Source organism: Psittacula echo (assembly GCF_963264785.1).
Source record: "Psittacula echo genome assembly, chromosome: Z".
In the NCBI taxonomy this organism is placed as follows: Eukaryota; Metazoa; Chordata; class Aves; order Psittaciformes; family Psittacidae; genus Psittacula; species Psittacula echo.
The window spans coordinates 2475273-2490766 of NC_137742.1; the positions used below are offsets into that span (position 1 = coordinate 2475273).

At 43.7% G+C, this 15494-nt stretch overlaps 1 protein-coding gene across 1 annotated transcript in view; it reads left to right on the forward strand.

The window, feature by feature from the left end:
* The window catches only part of MYO5B (myosin VB), a gene marked incomplete at both ends in the record, with an annotated part of 152693 nt that overhangs the window by 58443 nt on the left and 78756 nt on the right, over positions 1 to 15494 (forward strand). Inside the window, 5 exons of the mRNA XM_080636966.1 lie at positions 716 to 823; positions 2953 to 3062; positions 4645 to 4910; positions 9725 to 9806; positions 11375 to 11515. Coding sequence (XP_080493092.1) covers positions 716 to 823; positions 2953 to 3062; positions 4645 to 4910; positions 9725 to 9806; positions 11375 to 11515 — 707 coding nt within the window. The remainder of the gene's footprint in view (positions 1 to 715; positions 824 to 2952; positions 3063 to 4644; positions 4911 to 9724; positions 9807 to 11374; positions 11516 to 15494) is intronic.

A 15494-nucleotide genomic window follows, 5' to 3' on the forward strand; every position in this document is an offset into this window, starting at 1 on the left:
ATTCTGGGTAGGATGCAGAAGTTGCCCACCTCCTGGGCTCCCAAGCCCGTTCCAGCTCTGCCAGCACTCACCCTAGCAGCCTATAGCTTGTATCTTTATAGTTTTGGCCTTAACTAAGCGCTTGTTTAAAGGAGGGGCAATTGATTGTGCAACTTTAAAATGTGTATCAATCCTGCTGTCTCTTCTTGTTGTATCTGCATTTAAAATGCATTTCAGTCTCCATAGGATTTAGTTTTGTGTTGTCCTGAAATAATTTTGTTAAAGCATGGATGCTCAAATGGTGTAATGCTGGCACTGCAGGCAATTCTCCATTCCCTTTACTCCCCAGGTTTAAGGCATTATGTGGGAAACGGTTTAAAGTACCTGAATCAGTCATGGGTATATGAAACAGAATAAAAAGAATAAAGTGAGCAATGTATTTCGAACAGTCAACAGCCAGGCAATACAGATGTTATTTGAATTGCAAATACACCCTAGCTCTGCTCTGAATGAACTTGCTTTGCATGGGGAAGGGGTTTCATCCCTGCAAGAAGCAGCTACAGTCACTTACCAAGGTTGTACTTCATCCATTTCTGAGTAAACTATGGTTCAAAAGAGATGTGTGCCCTTTGGGAATGAGGTGGTGGGGGACAGGGAGAATCCCAGTACACACTATGGAGAGTGTGGGGGACAAGTGCTGCATGCTGATGTATTTCTTCTTTTTCTTCTCTCCTAGCATGTGCTGAAGACTACTTCTACACATCTCAGGGGGGTAGCACATCTATTGATGGTGTGAATGATGCTGATGACTTTGAGAAAACAAGGCATGCCTTCACCCTACTTGGTAAGGGGTTGCTCTCATTTGAGCCTTCCTAGCAGAAGTCTCTTGCAAATGTTTTCAGTGTTTTGCCTGAACTATATGGTTCTCCTCTAACACCAAGAGGTATAACAATCCATATTTCCTGTTGATCTAGTTGGCTTTACTTTGTTCTTTAGTATGAGCTGCAGAAGTGTTTCATGCAGCCATCTGTGAAGCTGCAGTGACATGGAGGAAGACACTGGGTTTAAGAGAAACCTACATAGACCATTCTGGAGTCAAAGCTGTGCTGCAGCTTTGACTTGCTATTTTTTACCCTATTTACAAGCAGGAAAAGAGCTATTACTCTGCAATTCAGTTTGTAATTGGGTTGAGCATGATGTCACTTTTCAGACCAGCACAGTATTGTACCGAGTAACTGAGGGTTGGGAATAATTTGCTGACTACATCCCTGCTGTGCAGAGGTCACATTTGCATGGCCAGTTGCAAAATCTACCACTGCAACAGCCACCCGTTCATGCTGCAGTTGAGCAATGCCATCACCTGCCTGCAGCGCCAGCTCTTTGAAAGGAAAAACAATTTTTACAGAGGAAAACTTTCCCTGTTTGTTAATATTTACCGGAAAATATGTTTTTAAATCCCGGTGAGTCTCGGTGCCTCCCCGTTGCATTTCATGTGTTGGGAGAGGAGCTCATGATGTTCACAGCTGGCTGTGAAATGCCCTTGAGCAGATGTACTGCAACCACACAAGGTTTGTCCTCTTTGTGTTTTAGATGGGCTCAATCTCTTCTTCTCTGGGGTAGCAGCAGCGTCTTGTCTTTGTATTTACCCTCCTTTTGTCTGGCTTGTGTGACTTTGGTGAAGTACTTAAAAATTACTCCACTGATTGCTCCAGACTTGCCCACGGGGCTGTAATCCCCAGGGATCTTTCTCCCCATCACCTTGTTATGTATAGTCTCTCTTTGGGCCCCTTCTCTACCTCTCCAGGCAGACCCCCTGTCTCCTGCTGGTCCCTGTGAAGCACTGCGTGAGCATCTCCCTCCACTACCAATTTGATGATGTTTTCCTGCTCTTCAAGTGCTTCCTCTGACTTTGCCTTTCATGATTTTTTTTCAGTGTTTCCCAGCTCTGTCTGGTTCTGGTCAGGGCCTGGTGAAATTGCTATTACACTTTCTAGGACTGTCTTTGTATGTGTAACAAGGGGAAGTCAGATTTATCTGCAAATCTCCACCCTAGCCAGGCTTAACTTCAATTAAGAGTGCCAAGTAACAGCAGAGCATTGCTCCTTTCAGTAACCTTGAAACGTTTCTCACTGTGCTGATAACAGAGAAATCCCGAGAGAGGGAAGCTGATAATTCAAAAACCAGCAGGTGATGTCTCAGACCTTGGGTGTATAATGAGGACACCAGCACTGAACACAAAAGGGGCACTGAAATCCAGTTGGGATATAGAAGTGCAAGATGCAGCAAGAAAGCCATGTGCAGGCAGCTGCTGGGCAAAGCTCCTGCTGGAAATGCCTGCAAAATCCTGCCAGAAAAATAATATATAACAATAACATCTTACAACCCCAGAGAAGACTCACAAGGCGTAGCTCCTGTTGAGGCAATGGGGATGGTAAGATAGAGCTCCACGTCTCCTCCATGGTGAATTGCTATATCCAGCTGCAGCACCAGTCTGGAGGCGCTGTGCATTGTGTGCATGGCTTTAATTTTCTCTTCTGTTTGTGGGATGCCAGCAATAAGTTGTAACTTCCTTGCTTCAGTTATCAGCAAGATCTTGCTGCTAGACTGAGATCGCAGAGAAGTGACTCCTTGTTCCGTGAAAGCCACAGAACTCCTACAGCTCTGGTCCTGTTTGATCATTATGGAGTAGTGTCCTTGGTTTTGTGCATGTTCACAATAGTATTAAACCCATCTGTGATAAAACTGCTTCCATGCAACCAAAGAAACAACATAAGCAGCTCCTCTCACATCCTCTGCGCTCATTTTTGAGTGATGACTTTACTGAAAGCTTATGATGTGTTTGTTGGGAGAGGTCTGATAGCTCTGAAAAGCAGCATCCTGGGAAGGAAATCAAACACTGCATGCGTCTTCAAATGAACTGAAAATTGCAGTTTGTTTTCTGTTGTGACAACTAGCTGTCAATTGTTCCCATAGGAGTGAAGGAGTCTCATCAGATGACCATTTTTAGTATAATTGCTGCCATTCTGCACCTAGGGAACTTGGAAATCCGAGTGGAACGAGATGGCGATGCCTGTAGTATATTGGTAGGTCACCGGCAAGAGTGGGGTACATGGGGAGCTTTGCATGCTCATAAATCGGGCCACATTGAATGTGTTCAGCTTCACAGCAGTATCTTTTGTTAGAAAGCCCTTTTTCTGCTGGTTTTCTTTGAATTTTTTGAAAACACACCATAATTTCCTGGTTGCTTAGACTTTCCTGGGAAACAATGCATTATTTCTCCTCTCTAGCCAGCCTGTGAATGAGGTGATGTAAAGGCTGCTTACCACCTTACATCCCAACCCCTCTTTAACTCTTCCTGCTTTCTTAAAAGACTTGGTGCCCAGAGTATTGGGTGAACAGTGACTCCCACCAGCAAAAAGTGTGATGCTCTAGAACCACTTTCCTACTAGCAAACCTATGAAGCTGCTGCTTGTAATGTGGCCATCCAATATCCAAAGGAGCACAGCACAGTTAATTAGCAAGAATAAGATTTAAAATGCCTTAGTGGTGTTTTTTTTTTGTTTCTGTGTTTGTTCAGAAGAGGGAAAAAAAAAGGCAATTATATGGAAAACACTTATAATTACATCCCAGACTGGGTCGTTTGTTCCTAATTAAAGTATTGAAACAGGTTCTGTGCACACTTTTAGTGTTACCCTTGAGATAATGTGGTGTTCAAGTAGATGCTGGAGGTAGTTTTGCTTGATATTTGGCAACATGGATATGTGAAAATGGTCTGCTCTGGCCATGTTGAGTTCTATAAAGGAGTTTATGTTGTTTAATTACCTTTAGATGTAATTGCATACTATTGAATCAGTCCTGCTTTGACTTTGAACCCATGGTCAAAAAGGTATCATAGCAATAAAGCATCCTAGAGGTCTTTTAAAATGCATTTTCCTCCCTATCTCCAAACCTATTCACCTTCTGTACATGTATGTATCTGGAAACTGTTTACCTCCTTTAGTTATGTGTTACTACACTGAGGAAAGGAAAATTAATTTTTCATTGTCCAAAATGCAGTGTCAACTATCTTGGCATAACAGAGACTCAGATCGGCCTTGTCTTACTTTGAGGGAGGAAAAAAAGTACAATGCATTAGGGAAAATGAAATTCACATCTCATTGTATTGATTATGCAAAACACAAGCACTTCTGGTGATGCACGTTTTGTGAGTTTGTTATTCAAAATGGAGTTAGTTTGTGAAAGGCATGGTGTAATGGCGTTCCCTAGCCTTTAACTTCAGGCTTAATCAAGGTTGCTGTGAAGGAGTGTGTAGTTGCAGCTCAAAGAGGAGTAAAGTAGAGAGTGTTCTTTCCTGTTAGCAGTGACTGTGGAAATCTGCTCTTTATGAAAACAGAGACCATAAGGGTGGCCAGACCAGAGGAAAGCTATAGGGTGTAATATTATTCAGAGCTCGGTGTTAGCCGTTTCATCTGTGTCCATGGTGGCTAGCTCAACTGGATGAATGCCCATTGCTTCCCTGTTTCCTGTCAACCACATTGAAGCACAGTGTTTCCCTACACAGTTACGAGATGCTGCTTATTTCTTACACTGATCTGGGAACATAGTGTTGAATCTCCAGCTTTGGGGTGTCACCAACCTGCTGATTTTGCTTCTTGTTACCCCCAGAGCGAGGATGATCACTTGAACAGCTTCTGCAGCTTGCTGGGTGTGGAGCACAGCCAGATGGAGCACTGGCTCTGCCATCGCAAGCTGGTCACCACGGCCGAGACCTACGTGAAGAGCATGTCCATGCAGCAAGTGGTGAACGCCAGGAATGCCCTGGCCAAGCACATCTATGCCCGTCTCTTCAGCTGGATCGTGCAACACATCAACAAGGCCCTGCACACCACCATCAAGCAGCACTCCTTCATTGGTGTGCTCGATATCTATGGGTAGGCATGCTTTCTGCTTGTAGGGCTTTTTAGTTAATCCTTTCTGATTTAGCTCTCATGTTTTGCTTGGCCTTGTCTTGTAGTAGGTAATGGGAGTAATAGAAAGGGGTGCAATAGTGTATGTTCTGGACTTTTGATCCTCCTTAAGACTGTGCAACCTTGACCCCAAAGTTGTGCACACAGGTGTTTGAGTGATGGCTTCTGGGGTTTATCTCCCATGCCATTCCCATTTTGGATTTCTGCCCCCTGTGCTATTTAAAGCATCATGCTTAAAGATGAGCTAGGGGTAAAGATGTGCATGTGGAGACCAAAGACTGCTCTTGGCTCTGCCTGGGGTTGCTGTGTGATTTGAGGAAACTGCTTCTTTAGCAGTGAAACTGATGCTGCAGGGCCTTTGTGTTTCAGAAGTCTTTGGAAACCTGCTGCAGGACAGGGTAAGGTGCAAAAAGCTCTGCCGTAGCAGAGGGTAAGGATTGCAGCCTGCAACTTCAGAGCAATGAGCTGCTTTAAATTCGAACTGGATACCAGTTACTGTCCGGTCTGTCACCCTGATGCTTGAGTGCTGGCAGAAGAGGGATGTGAAAGTTAGCTATGAAGAGCTCATTTTAGCTGAAGTGCTGTAAAGAAGCAGAAAGTGGAGGAGAAAGGAAGAGATTCTGCCACTTGTGGTGTGGAAAAGGGAAGAGTTCTTCAGGGTTTAGGTTTTCCCTTCCCCTCTTTCAACACTATCCATTTTCCGTCTTTTGGGGAGCAAGGGCAAGGGAGAAGTCACAGGTTTGCCCAGGGAGGTGGTAAATGCCCTATCACAGGAAATGTTCAAGGTCAGGTTGGAGAGGGCTCTGAACAACCTGTTTAGTTGAAGGTGTCCCTACTTATGCAGGTTGGACTACATGACCTTCAAAGGTCGCTTCTAACCAAAACCATTCTGTGGTTCTAAGTGGGACAGCAGTGACAGCTGTGCACCCTGAACATATTAAGATGCTCCTGCATTGGAGGGAAATGAGGGATGAATGAGTTGTAGCTGGTTCAGGAACCAGTCCCTGACCCAGTGCAGTTGCTGTGCTTGCTCAATCCCAAATCTCATGTAGTGGCAGACTTCTTGTGAAGGTCTGTCAGATCTAGGTGAACCTGAAGTTCAGAATTAAATCCTGCCGAAGCTGTTCTGGGTCAGCTGCCGAAAGCTGGAGTCTGATCTTGGTATGAAACCTTCCATGGGGTTTCTGCGGCTACTGGGGTTTGGGATGTTGATTTTAACATCTGCTGAACAGCCACAGCAGCAAACAATACGCCAGAAAGTACTGGAGCATCAGTGTAGTCCACTGTCTGCTCATCTCCATCAGTGACTGTGGCCTTATGGCAAGGTTTAAGGGCACACTTGTATTAAGTATGATAAGAATACAGTCCTCTTTTGGGGTTTGGGCTATCACTGGTATTTGAGATGGTTGCTCTCAAAGGTTTGCAAGTGTCTGGGCTCTCTTCAGTAGATAATACAGGACCTGGAAGATGTTAAATAATGAAATGGGATTGGCACAGTCTGGTTCGAAGGCTGTATGAGATGGAAAAGCTGTTTCCTATCAGTGTCCCTGCAGATGAAGATTTCTACAGGCTGGGGTGTCATAAAGCAAGCTTCGGGATGAAGCCATGCAGCCGATAACGGGTCACAGCAGAAAAGTGGATGACTGAGTTAGAAAATCAGATGCAGTCTTTCAGAAACCTGAAGGAGACTTGAGGATATAACGCTCATGAAAGATTAAGCGGGGCTTGAAAACCTGTTAGTGTGGAAGAAAAACATGCCTTAAATGCAGGTCCTTGGTGCGTCACGTCCAGACAGAGACGCTTTTACAGTACTGCTGTGAATACAGGGTACAGGAGGGCTTCTTTTCCACAGGGACCTGCAGGTCCTATCGAAAGAAGCAGGTTTGCTGGAGAAGGGTGTTCATACTTCAGCCGATAATGCTGATGTGTGAGTCCAAGCTCTTAAAGAGACCATAAATTCCTTTCATAAAGGAGTAGGGTTGTCTAAATGCAGAGTATTTCACAACGCAGGGATTTTAGGTGCTGACAGCCTGGTTCTCTGCAGTCCTTGAAGGTGGTTTCATTCCCTAGATTCAGGTAATTTGGGAGTTTTAATGCATTCTGCTAAATATTGGACTTTTTTCCCCTCCCCAAATGTCTGTTTTTCGTCTGAGAGAGAAATTAAGCTAGAAAGGCAGGATCCTGCAAGTAGCCTTCACCACATGTCTCTGACATTCCCAAAGCACCTCTGTCCCAGTGCTCCAGGGGCAAACTGTTCCCATAAGTGGGATTTCTAGAGACAGGAGCCAAGCCAAAGGTGCAGAGATGATTGGGTTTGTTTCCTAAATCTCTAATGCTTGACTTTTTTATTGTCTTCTAACATTGAGGTGAGAGGGTGCAGCATTAAAAGCCTCTATTGTATTTATTTGAAAGCAAGCTATTTGCCATAGTAACAATACTGCAGTCTATCTGAAGAGTGAATTCATGTGGCATTCCTGGACTTAGGTGGAATAACTTGTTTTCCTTCTGTTTGCCATGTGAAGTGTGAACACCCACATGGCCAGCTGTATGCTGGACTTATTTATGAACTTTAAATATTTTAGTGCAGTGGATTTAGGATATACTAGTCTCACAGCAGAATAGGAAATAGGAGAAAAGCCAAGAGGTGCTATTTGTCCCCTTGTACCTGCTCACGATGTGTCTTCCTGGAAGCCACAGGGATGGGTTGGAGTAGTGAATAAGCTTATTTACGGTGCACTGAAAGGGTTAGAAACCAAACAGCTATTTGCTTGCTTTTCCCATTAGGATGTCATCTCAGTACAGTCACTTCGGGCAGGTAGGACCTCCTGGTGAGTGCACACATGAAGCTAGCGACAGGTCTGCTCCATCAATTAGCAAATTGCACTGGCAGAATCCTTTAATTAGCAATTTCACACGATCTCCCTTGGAGTTGATGTGGTAAAGCTGCTCTGCCCCTGACCAGCACCCTCTGAGAGGGTTCATAAATCACACCTGCTGTCTCTGAAGTCAAAAGAGCTTCCACTCTGCTATCTTTCCCTCTTGTGCTGCCATTCTTGTGTGTTTCCATCTAGCTCACCACTGCCTTTTCATCTCTGTTCCAATTAAAGCTTTTCTTGCCCTGTTGCTCTGATCATGAGCCTTCAGGAGTTGGTATTTCCAAAGTCCTGGGAAAGTTGTGTACCTTTAGTTACAAGAGATGAAGGCAGTGATCCTCATTGCACAATGGCCATACAACCAAGATCAATCATAGCAGGAGCTCTTCAGGGACATGCTAATCACTGAGGCTCTGGCCATGCATTTGTATCAAACATTTGTTGGTCCCATACACCAGATCTTGTTGCATTAAAGATTGTAAAGCTCAGTTCCTGTGGGATGGGGATGAACTGAGCATCCTCTGCTTGGCATGGGCTACGCTGGTTCCAGGCACAGCGCCATCCCTGGCACAGATGGAGGTGGGAGCAGTCCTTCTTTTGTTCAGGACTGTGGGGCTGATAAAAGCACAAAAGTGGCTTCTTTCTCCTGTGCCCCCTTTTTCTTCTGCATTTTTGCATTGCCTTTCCTCAAGGGCCCAGGCATTTTGTACAGTGAGGGCATTAACACCTGACAATACTGCATCATATGGATAACAGCCCGGTAGTCCCCAGAAAGAAGCAGAAATACTGATTTATATTTGAGGGGAGAGGGTGGGAAAGGAAGGGAAAAGGGCTTTAATTTTTTTAGTGCTGTAAGTCTGTTCTGCCAGCTCCTACAGCACTTATTATCCGAGCAATTACTTCGAAGTGCATTTATCATTGCAGCAGCTTATTCGTTAAGCGGAGGAGCCTTGTCACTTCTTCCCTTAGTTTAATCCTTACAGTCATGTGTCAAAGACATTTTTTCCTCTCCCTTCCAAGTGTGCCTTAAAAACAGAAATATAAATAACATTAATTCCCGGTGGTCCTGTTTTTTTAAGAACAAACCCAACTCCCTCTGCCTGTCCCTGGGCTCCAAGTGCTTCAGCCTCCGTTGCCCCGAGGGCTCTGCTGGTGCTCTGCTGCTTGCCTGTAGTTTGTGCTGTAAGGACTGCAGACTTTTCTTTGCTATTTGTGACTAGGAAGCCAGTTTCAAGCTCCGTTTGGAGTTGGTCAATGGCCTGTGGTGGGTTTGGATTATGTTTTGACAAGGGGAGCTTTAGAAGCCCTGGTGAAGAGAGGATCACCAAGGCCAACACCAAGCTCCTAAAGAATCTGTTGAAATTGGAGCTGAAAGCACTATTTTCCCCTCTGCTTTCCAGAAGTCACTTGCTTACATGTATCCAATTTTTATGCTGTCAGGAATGCAATATGGAGGCTATAATTATGGATTTAATACCTAGGTTTTCTGCTCTGTTGAATTGCGTTAAAAATACCATGTTTGGTCTTTTAACACAGCAGCTACTGTTTCTTTATCACCTTTGCAGTGAACATATTTGGACTTAATATTTCAGAATATTTTTCCCTGAGGGAGGCTGTTACATTTCTTATCTCAGACAGCACTTCTGCCTGATGGGCAGGAAGCTACAGTCATGCCAAATATCTCATTTATGCACAGAGGAAGAGACCTTTCAAATCCCTTGAGTTGTGGCAAGGAAAGATAGACATTTCAGGGAATGAGGAATAAAGTGTGGATCTGGGATAGGAGGAATGTGAAGAGATGGTTGAGTAGCTGGTGCTCCTCATCATGCATATGACACTGTTGCAGATGAAAGTAGGTTTTGAGACAAAGAAATGCCTGATGCCGGTTTATTCATTGCTTTGCAGGTTTGAAACTTTTGAAGTGAACAGCTTTGAACAGTTTTGTATCAACTACGCCAACGAAAAGCTCCAGCAGCAGTTCAACTTGGTAAGGTCAGCTTGGAAATGTTCCATAAAAGTTAGCAGAAAATACAGATTTTCTTCAGATGGGATTATTGTATGTTTGCTTCTACTTAATGGCATTTACTTGCAGCCTTGCCAGATCTCATGGACAGCATGAGTGTAGTCCTTGGGATACTGTCTTGCATGTGATGATTTTACATTGCAGCTGCATTAAATATATCAAGTTGACAATGTGACTGAGCATGATACTGGAACAGGCTTGAAATGGTTTACTCAGAGGTTCAATGATGGTTTTGAATAAGTAGATAGTTTGCCAATTTTTCTTCTTTTCTTTTTTTTTTTTTTTTTTTTTTGTGTGGTTTCAGTCCTAAACCAAAGTCTGGTTGGTCTTGTGCTGAGTCCAGTTTTCCAGTGTGAAACAAAGCATGGGTGGAAACCTGCACATTAAGTGTGGCTTAAACCTCTTCAACAAAAGCTCTGTATTAAATAGGAGGATTGGACACACTCCCTGTTTTTCACTTGAAATTGCCTCACAAAAACCAGAGATTATTCTATTTTATTAGATATAAGCACTTACTTGCACTGGAAGTGAAACTAGGAAGGGGTTGTCATCTGCTTTTTGTTGTCAGCAGGGAAAAAGATACCACTAGTTTCAGGATACAAAGGAAAACTTGTTAAATGTGAGCAGCTAAGTACTCCAGAGTGGTTTGGCACTTTGAAACTGTATCATATGCATGGACATGAACACTTCCAGTATATCTAATTTATCAGATCACTGCTGCTAAAAATGAAAAGTAAATTATGGACTGTATTTGCACTATTCATATCTTACTTAGTATGTCCAACTATCACTTCTGAAGCCTATTAATTCAAACTCCGAGATGACATGTTTGAAGAGATTTTTGAAAGCTATCTTTGAAGAAAAAAATGCATTTGAAAAATCATTTTTTAATATGCTTAGGGTAGCTCAGAAATAGCCACAGACAATTTATCTGCTTGGGCAGATACAGACGCCACGCAAGGAGTTTTTAATAATTTTTTTTTTTCCTTAAAATAAGAATCTGCAATAGAAGTGTTCCTGAGTCAGATACTGCTGCTGATATCCCTTGTAGGACGATAGATGCTCCTTGTGAAGCTCTGCTCAGAGATAGTGGCACACGCACTCAACCGCGGCTGAGCTCCCAGCCTGTGAACCTGCTGCAGGTCATTAATTTAATCAGCAGAGCACTGAGGGAGAGAGGGATCTTTGTCAGCCCAAGAGATAGCAATGATGTATGTATTTCAATATATGGCTTTCACCCAGATGTACTGATACTGTCATCACTTCAGTATTTTTTAGTGAAAGTCATTTAAAACCTTTTTGTTTTCTCCTGTCCTGTGGTTTCCTAGTGTAATGCTTTTATTTTCCTTACCAGAAGCTATTGAGTAAATGGCAGAGCCTATACAAAGCTGTAAGTGAGGGCACCTAAGGCTTCTATGGCACCTGGATGTATTGATAGAATACTCCAGCAGGGACACATGAATGAATAGGAAAGTTGCTGGTGCTGTGTTGGCTGGAGTCACGGTCAGTAATTGCTGTTTTTCCATTTTCAGCATGTGTTTAAGCTGGAACAAGAGGAGTACATGAAGGAAGGAATCCCTTGGACTCTCATAGACTTCTACGATAACCAGCCCTGCATAGACCTTATAGAGGCGAAACTTGGTATCTTGGACCTGCTGGATGAAGAGTGCAAGGTAAAGAAGACCACCTACCTCTTCACTGGCATTTTTATTTCTATAAAAGGTGGAGAATGGGCTTTAACCTGTGGTAGCTTGCAAGAGAGGAAATATCTCCTTTCACATGCATTGCTGGTGTAGGCTGTTGATATTTTTTGCTTTAGGATTAAGACACTCCATGGCAGATGTTTGCTACCAACCTGGGTACCTGATCTCACCATGTGTTGCTAGAACTCATGTTTCTGGCCTGGCTGTGCTTAAGAATAGTCATTGCTTTGACTTTTGATTCCTTCAGTGTTATCCAGGAGCTCCCTGTCTCAAATCTGATTTTGTCTCAAGGGAAACCTGAGTCCTCTTGTGATACGTATTTTGGGTAAAGTTGATTGCATTTAACATGCAGGCTTCAGATGCTAGTGATGTTGGGAGGGTAGTTTGCCATCTTTTACTCGATCTCTCTCTCTCACACTAGCCTAAATTAAATCTTGCCAGAAAGTTGAGAAAAGAGGCCAGAACCGCAAACCTTCATGAGAATCCGTAAGAAAGGTTGGACTCACTTATTTCTTGTTCAGTCATGAATTATCAAATCTATTTACGAAAAGAAATGTAAGATGGGAGATTTTCTTAGGAAGTTGGTATCCCTGTTTTGAAGGTCTTTGGTTTGAAGAATAGGTGGGAAGTCCAGAGTCTTTAGGTATCATCATCCCAACAGGAGGGCTCAGTGTGATGCTGTGATGAAAAGGGCAGTTTATATCTTGTCCAGTTCTGGTCTCTGCTAAAAAATGATAATGAGGAAGTACCAGAGAGAGCGTTACCAAATCTGCAGAACATATAAAACTTTGTGATGCTGAGGATAAAGGAACTTTAAGTGCTGCATGAGTGGGTATAGGTCAGACAGTGGGAGGGTTTTCAGACCCTTTGACACAAAATGCCCTAGTGTGCAATAGCTAGAGGTTGAAGTTTGACTCATTCAACCATGAACTGAGCCTTTTTAAGGCTCAGAATAGCCTGGTGGAAGGACTTTCCTGCTGGATGTGGGTGCCTTGTGAAGCCTCAGACTGGTTTTGCTGTGGTGCATTCACGAGGTTGTCTTTGGGAAGAGTTTCTATTGAGACTCTGATTCTGTGCCAGGAAGTGTCCTACTGGTTGTGGGAGGGTTTTAAACATTTTTGAACAAGTGCAGGGAAGGGTGAGCAGGGATTGATGGGAGAGCTGAAGCAGGGAAGGGCCCCTTTACTGGGTTAGCCAAGGTGAAAAGAAGGACAGACCGAACTCTTGCTGGGAAGTGGGATCCATGAGTATGGACAGATCCTGTGGCCCAAGAGCATGAGTGTCACATTGCATCAAAGGGGAAAGATTTTTTGATCCATTATTTATACTAGTGTCCCTGTTGGGATTTAAGGAGATGTGACCTGTCCTTGTTGGGGAGGGAGGTGACCTGTCAAGTGGCTTCTCTCTCTAAGTGACAAGGCTGCAGTCCCAGCCATGACAGGGCTGTCCCAACCTGCATGTCCCATGCTCAGACCTCATCTGAGGCACAGACGTTCTGGCTGTCTCTGCAATGACCTAGGGCTGGTTCTTTTACCTTTTCAAATCCAGTCTTGTGAAGACTCCTTAAAAATGAGAAAAAATTAAACTTAATTCCATGCCCTTAAAAATAGCATCTTACCCAGTGCTGGCTCAGAAGGAGGTCAAATAATGCTTGATACTTGGCACTATTTCATTTGGTCTTTGTTCTTTTAAGCCTGGTAAATTCTTAAGGCACAAACCAGCTCCTGGGTATTGTAAAGTTTCTCTCATTCCATATTGACAGATAATGTGCTTTGCTGCTCTCCAAAGCACCTGGCACTGGTTGCTGCTGGTGACATGGCATTAGTTGGAGCAACTCTTATACATCAACAGTAACATGGGCAACTTTGCTGTGGATACTCCTGGTACTACTGTTTTCCTCCATGTTTTGGGGTTCTTTTGTCTAAAAGAATGAAACACGAGACCTATTCCCTGCACCCCATCAAATGCCAATTATCTGGGTATTTACCTGTCAGTGGGAATGCTGTCATTAGTCACTGGCTTTTATTATGGGCCCTGTAGTAGTCTCTTTTGTTATAACCTGCAAGCGTTTTCCAGCTTTATGAAAATTTCAGCAAAGCCTGTCAGCCAAAAGCAACAGTTTATGGATGAAAATCTTTACCCCCTCCAGCAGTGTTTCACCTCTTGGGGAGAGCTGGCCATGACAGGCACAAGACCACAATAGGGTAATTGTAAGTCATCTCGTTAGCACATTCGGTGGCGGATAAATATACTGCAGGACTTGAAATGGGCATCGAGGGGGTCCTGGCAACATAATGAAACATTAGAGCAGAAGCGAAGGGTTTATTGCTAATGTTCTTGCTTCACAGTATGAATTTCTGTAAGTCTTTAATGTGAGATTGAGGAGGGGGTGGTTGGGTACGTGCTGGAGCAGTTCAGCTAACAAAAGTCATATGAGAGTCTTGTCACTGCTTAGAGAACGGGACCAGATAGGTTGATTTTTTTTTAAGAGGTGTAAATTATCCTCAATGGAAGTTGAAAACCCTTTCAATAATGAAGTCAAATCACTGTGTCAAAGCTGGATGAGGTATTCTGCTTTTCAGGTTTAAACTGCTTGCTCTGTTGGAGTGGTGCTTGCTTTCTACAGGCTTCCTAAGTGCCATTAGGGAGTACAGTCAGAAACTGCTGTGGATATCCAGGTTTCTCCATAACGTGTCTTGCTGACTGGCTGCTTTCTTGCTTTGGCCTATGCTGTTGGGATGGGAGTGGAAATGGAAAAGCTAATGAAAAAGATTTTCATTACCATGGAGTGCATCTAAAAGGGTTTGATTAAGAATGGCCTAGTTGGAAGGCTTGATCTGTTAATCACAGTATAATCTTGAATAATCATTGTTATCCAAGATTTATTAGGAACTGTCGTGGTTTAGGCCCAGGCTGTAAATTAGAACCACGCAGTCCACTTCCCCCCCCACCTTTCTTCCCTCCGCTTCTGGAGGGACTGGGAGGAGAATCAAAAGAATGCAACTCCCACGGGTTGAGATAAGAACAGTTTAATAACTAAGGTATAACACAAACCACTACTGCTACCACTAATAGTAATAATGATAAAGGAAATAACAAGGAAGAGAATACAACCGCTCACCAACTGGTACCTTGCCCCCACCCCACAGTGATCTCGCCCTTCCGGGAACTCTCTGTTCTACATCCTGGGCATGACGTGCTGTGGTATGGAATACCTCTGTGGCTAGTTTGGGTCAGGTATCCTGTCCCTGCTTCCTCCCGGCTTCCCCTCCTCCCTGGCAGAGCATGAGACTCACAAAGTCCTTGGTCAGTCTAAACATCTGTGTTATCAGGTTTGTTCCCAGGCTGAAAGTCAAAAACACAGTGCTGCAACAGCTACTAAGAAGGAGAAAAACTGACTGCTACTGCTGAACCCAGGACAGGAACTTAGTGAAATTCCTTCTGCTGAGGGGTGATGTGACCCTCGAGGATGCCAAAGGGGGATGTGTCTAACCAAAGGCATAAGCTCCCTCATATTCTTGAACTCTTTTGTGGTTGTTTTGTGTTTTATGGCGCATTGCCATTGTGTTATGCTGTTAATGAGCCAAGTGCATTTTCAAAGGGTGCTCTTAAACCTTTCTTGTGTCATTCTGTCAACTGCCAGAAACACTTAGGTCTGCTTCTAGCAGACAGGTTTTCAATCCTGCTTTTCTCTGCACATTCCTGTGAACTTCGGTATTTGAGCAAATGTGTTTTTCTTGTCTTGAATAGTTAGGTTTTTAAACATTAGAAATTAGCACGCTGCCTTCCTGTGCTGCTCTGTCCTCTCTGGGGGATTTGAGCTCCATGAGCAGATACACAGAGACTGGACCTCTGAGCTTTCCTTTCAGGCATTCAAAGGCAGAATAACCTCATCTACGTCATGCTGTCAGCTTTTATGACTTAAAAGTCAGACACCTCACTTGCAGTG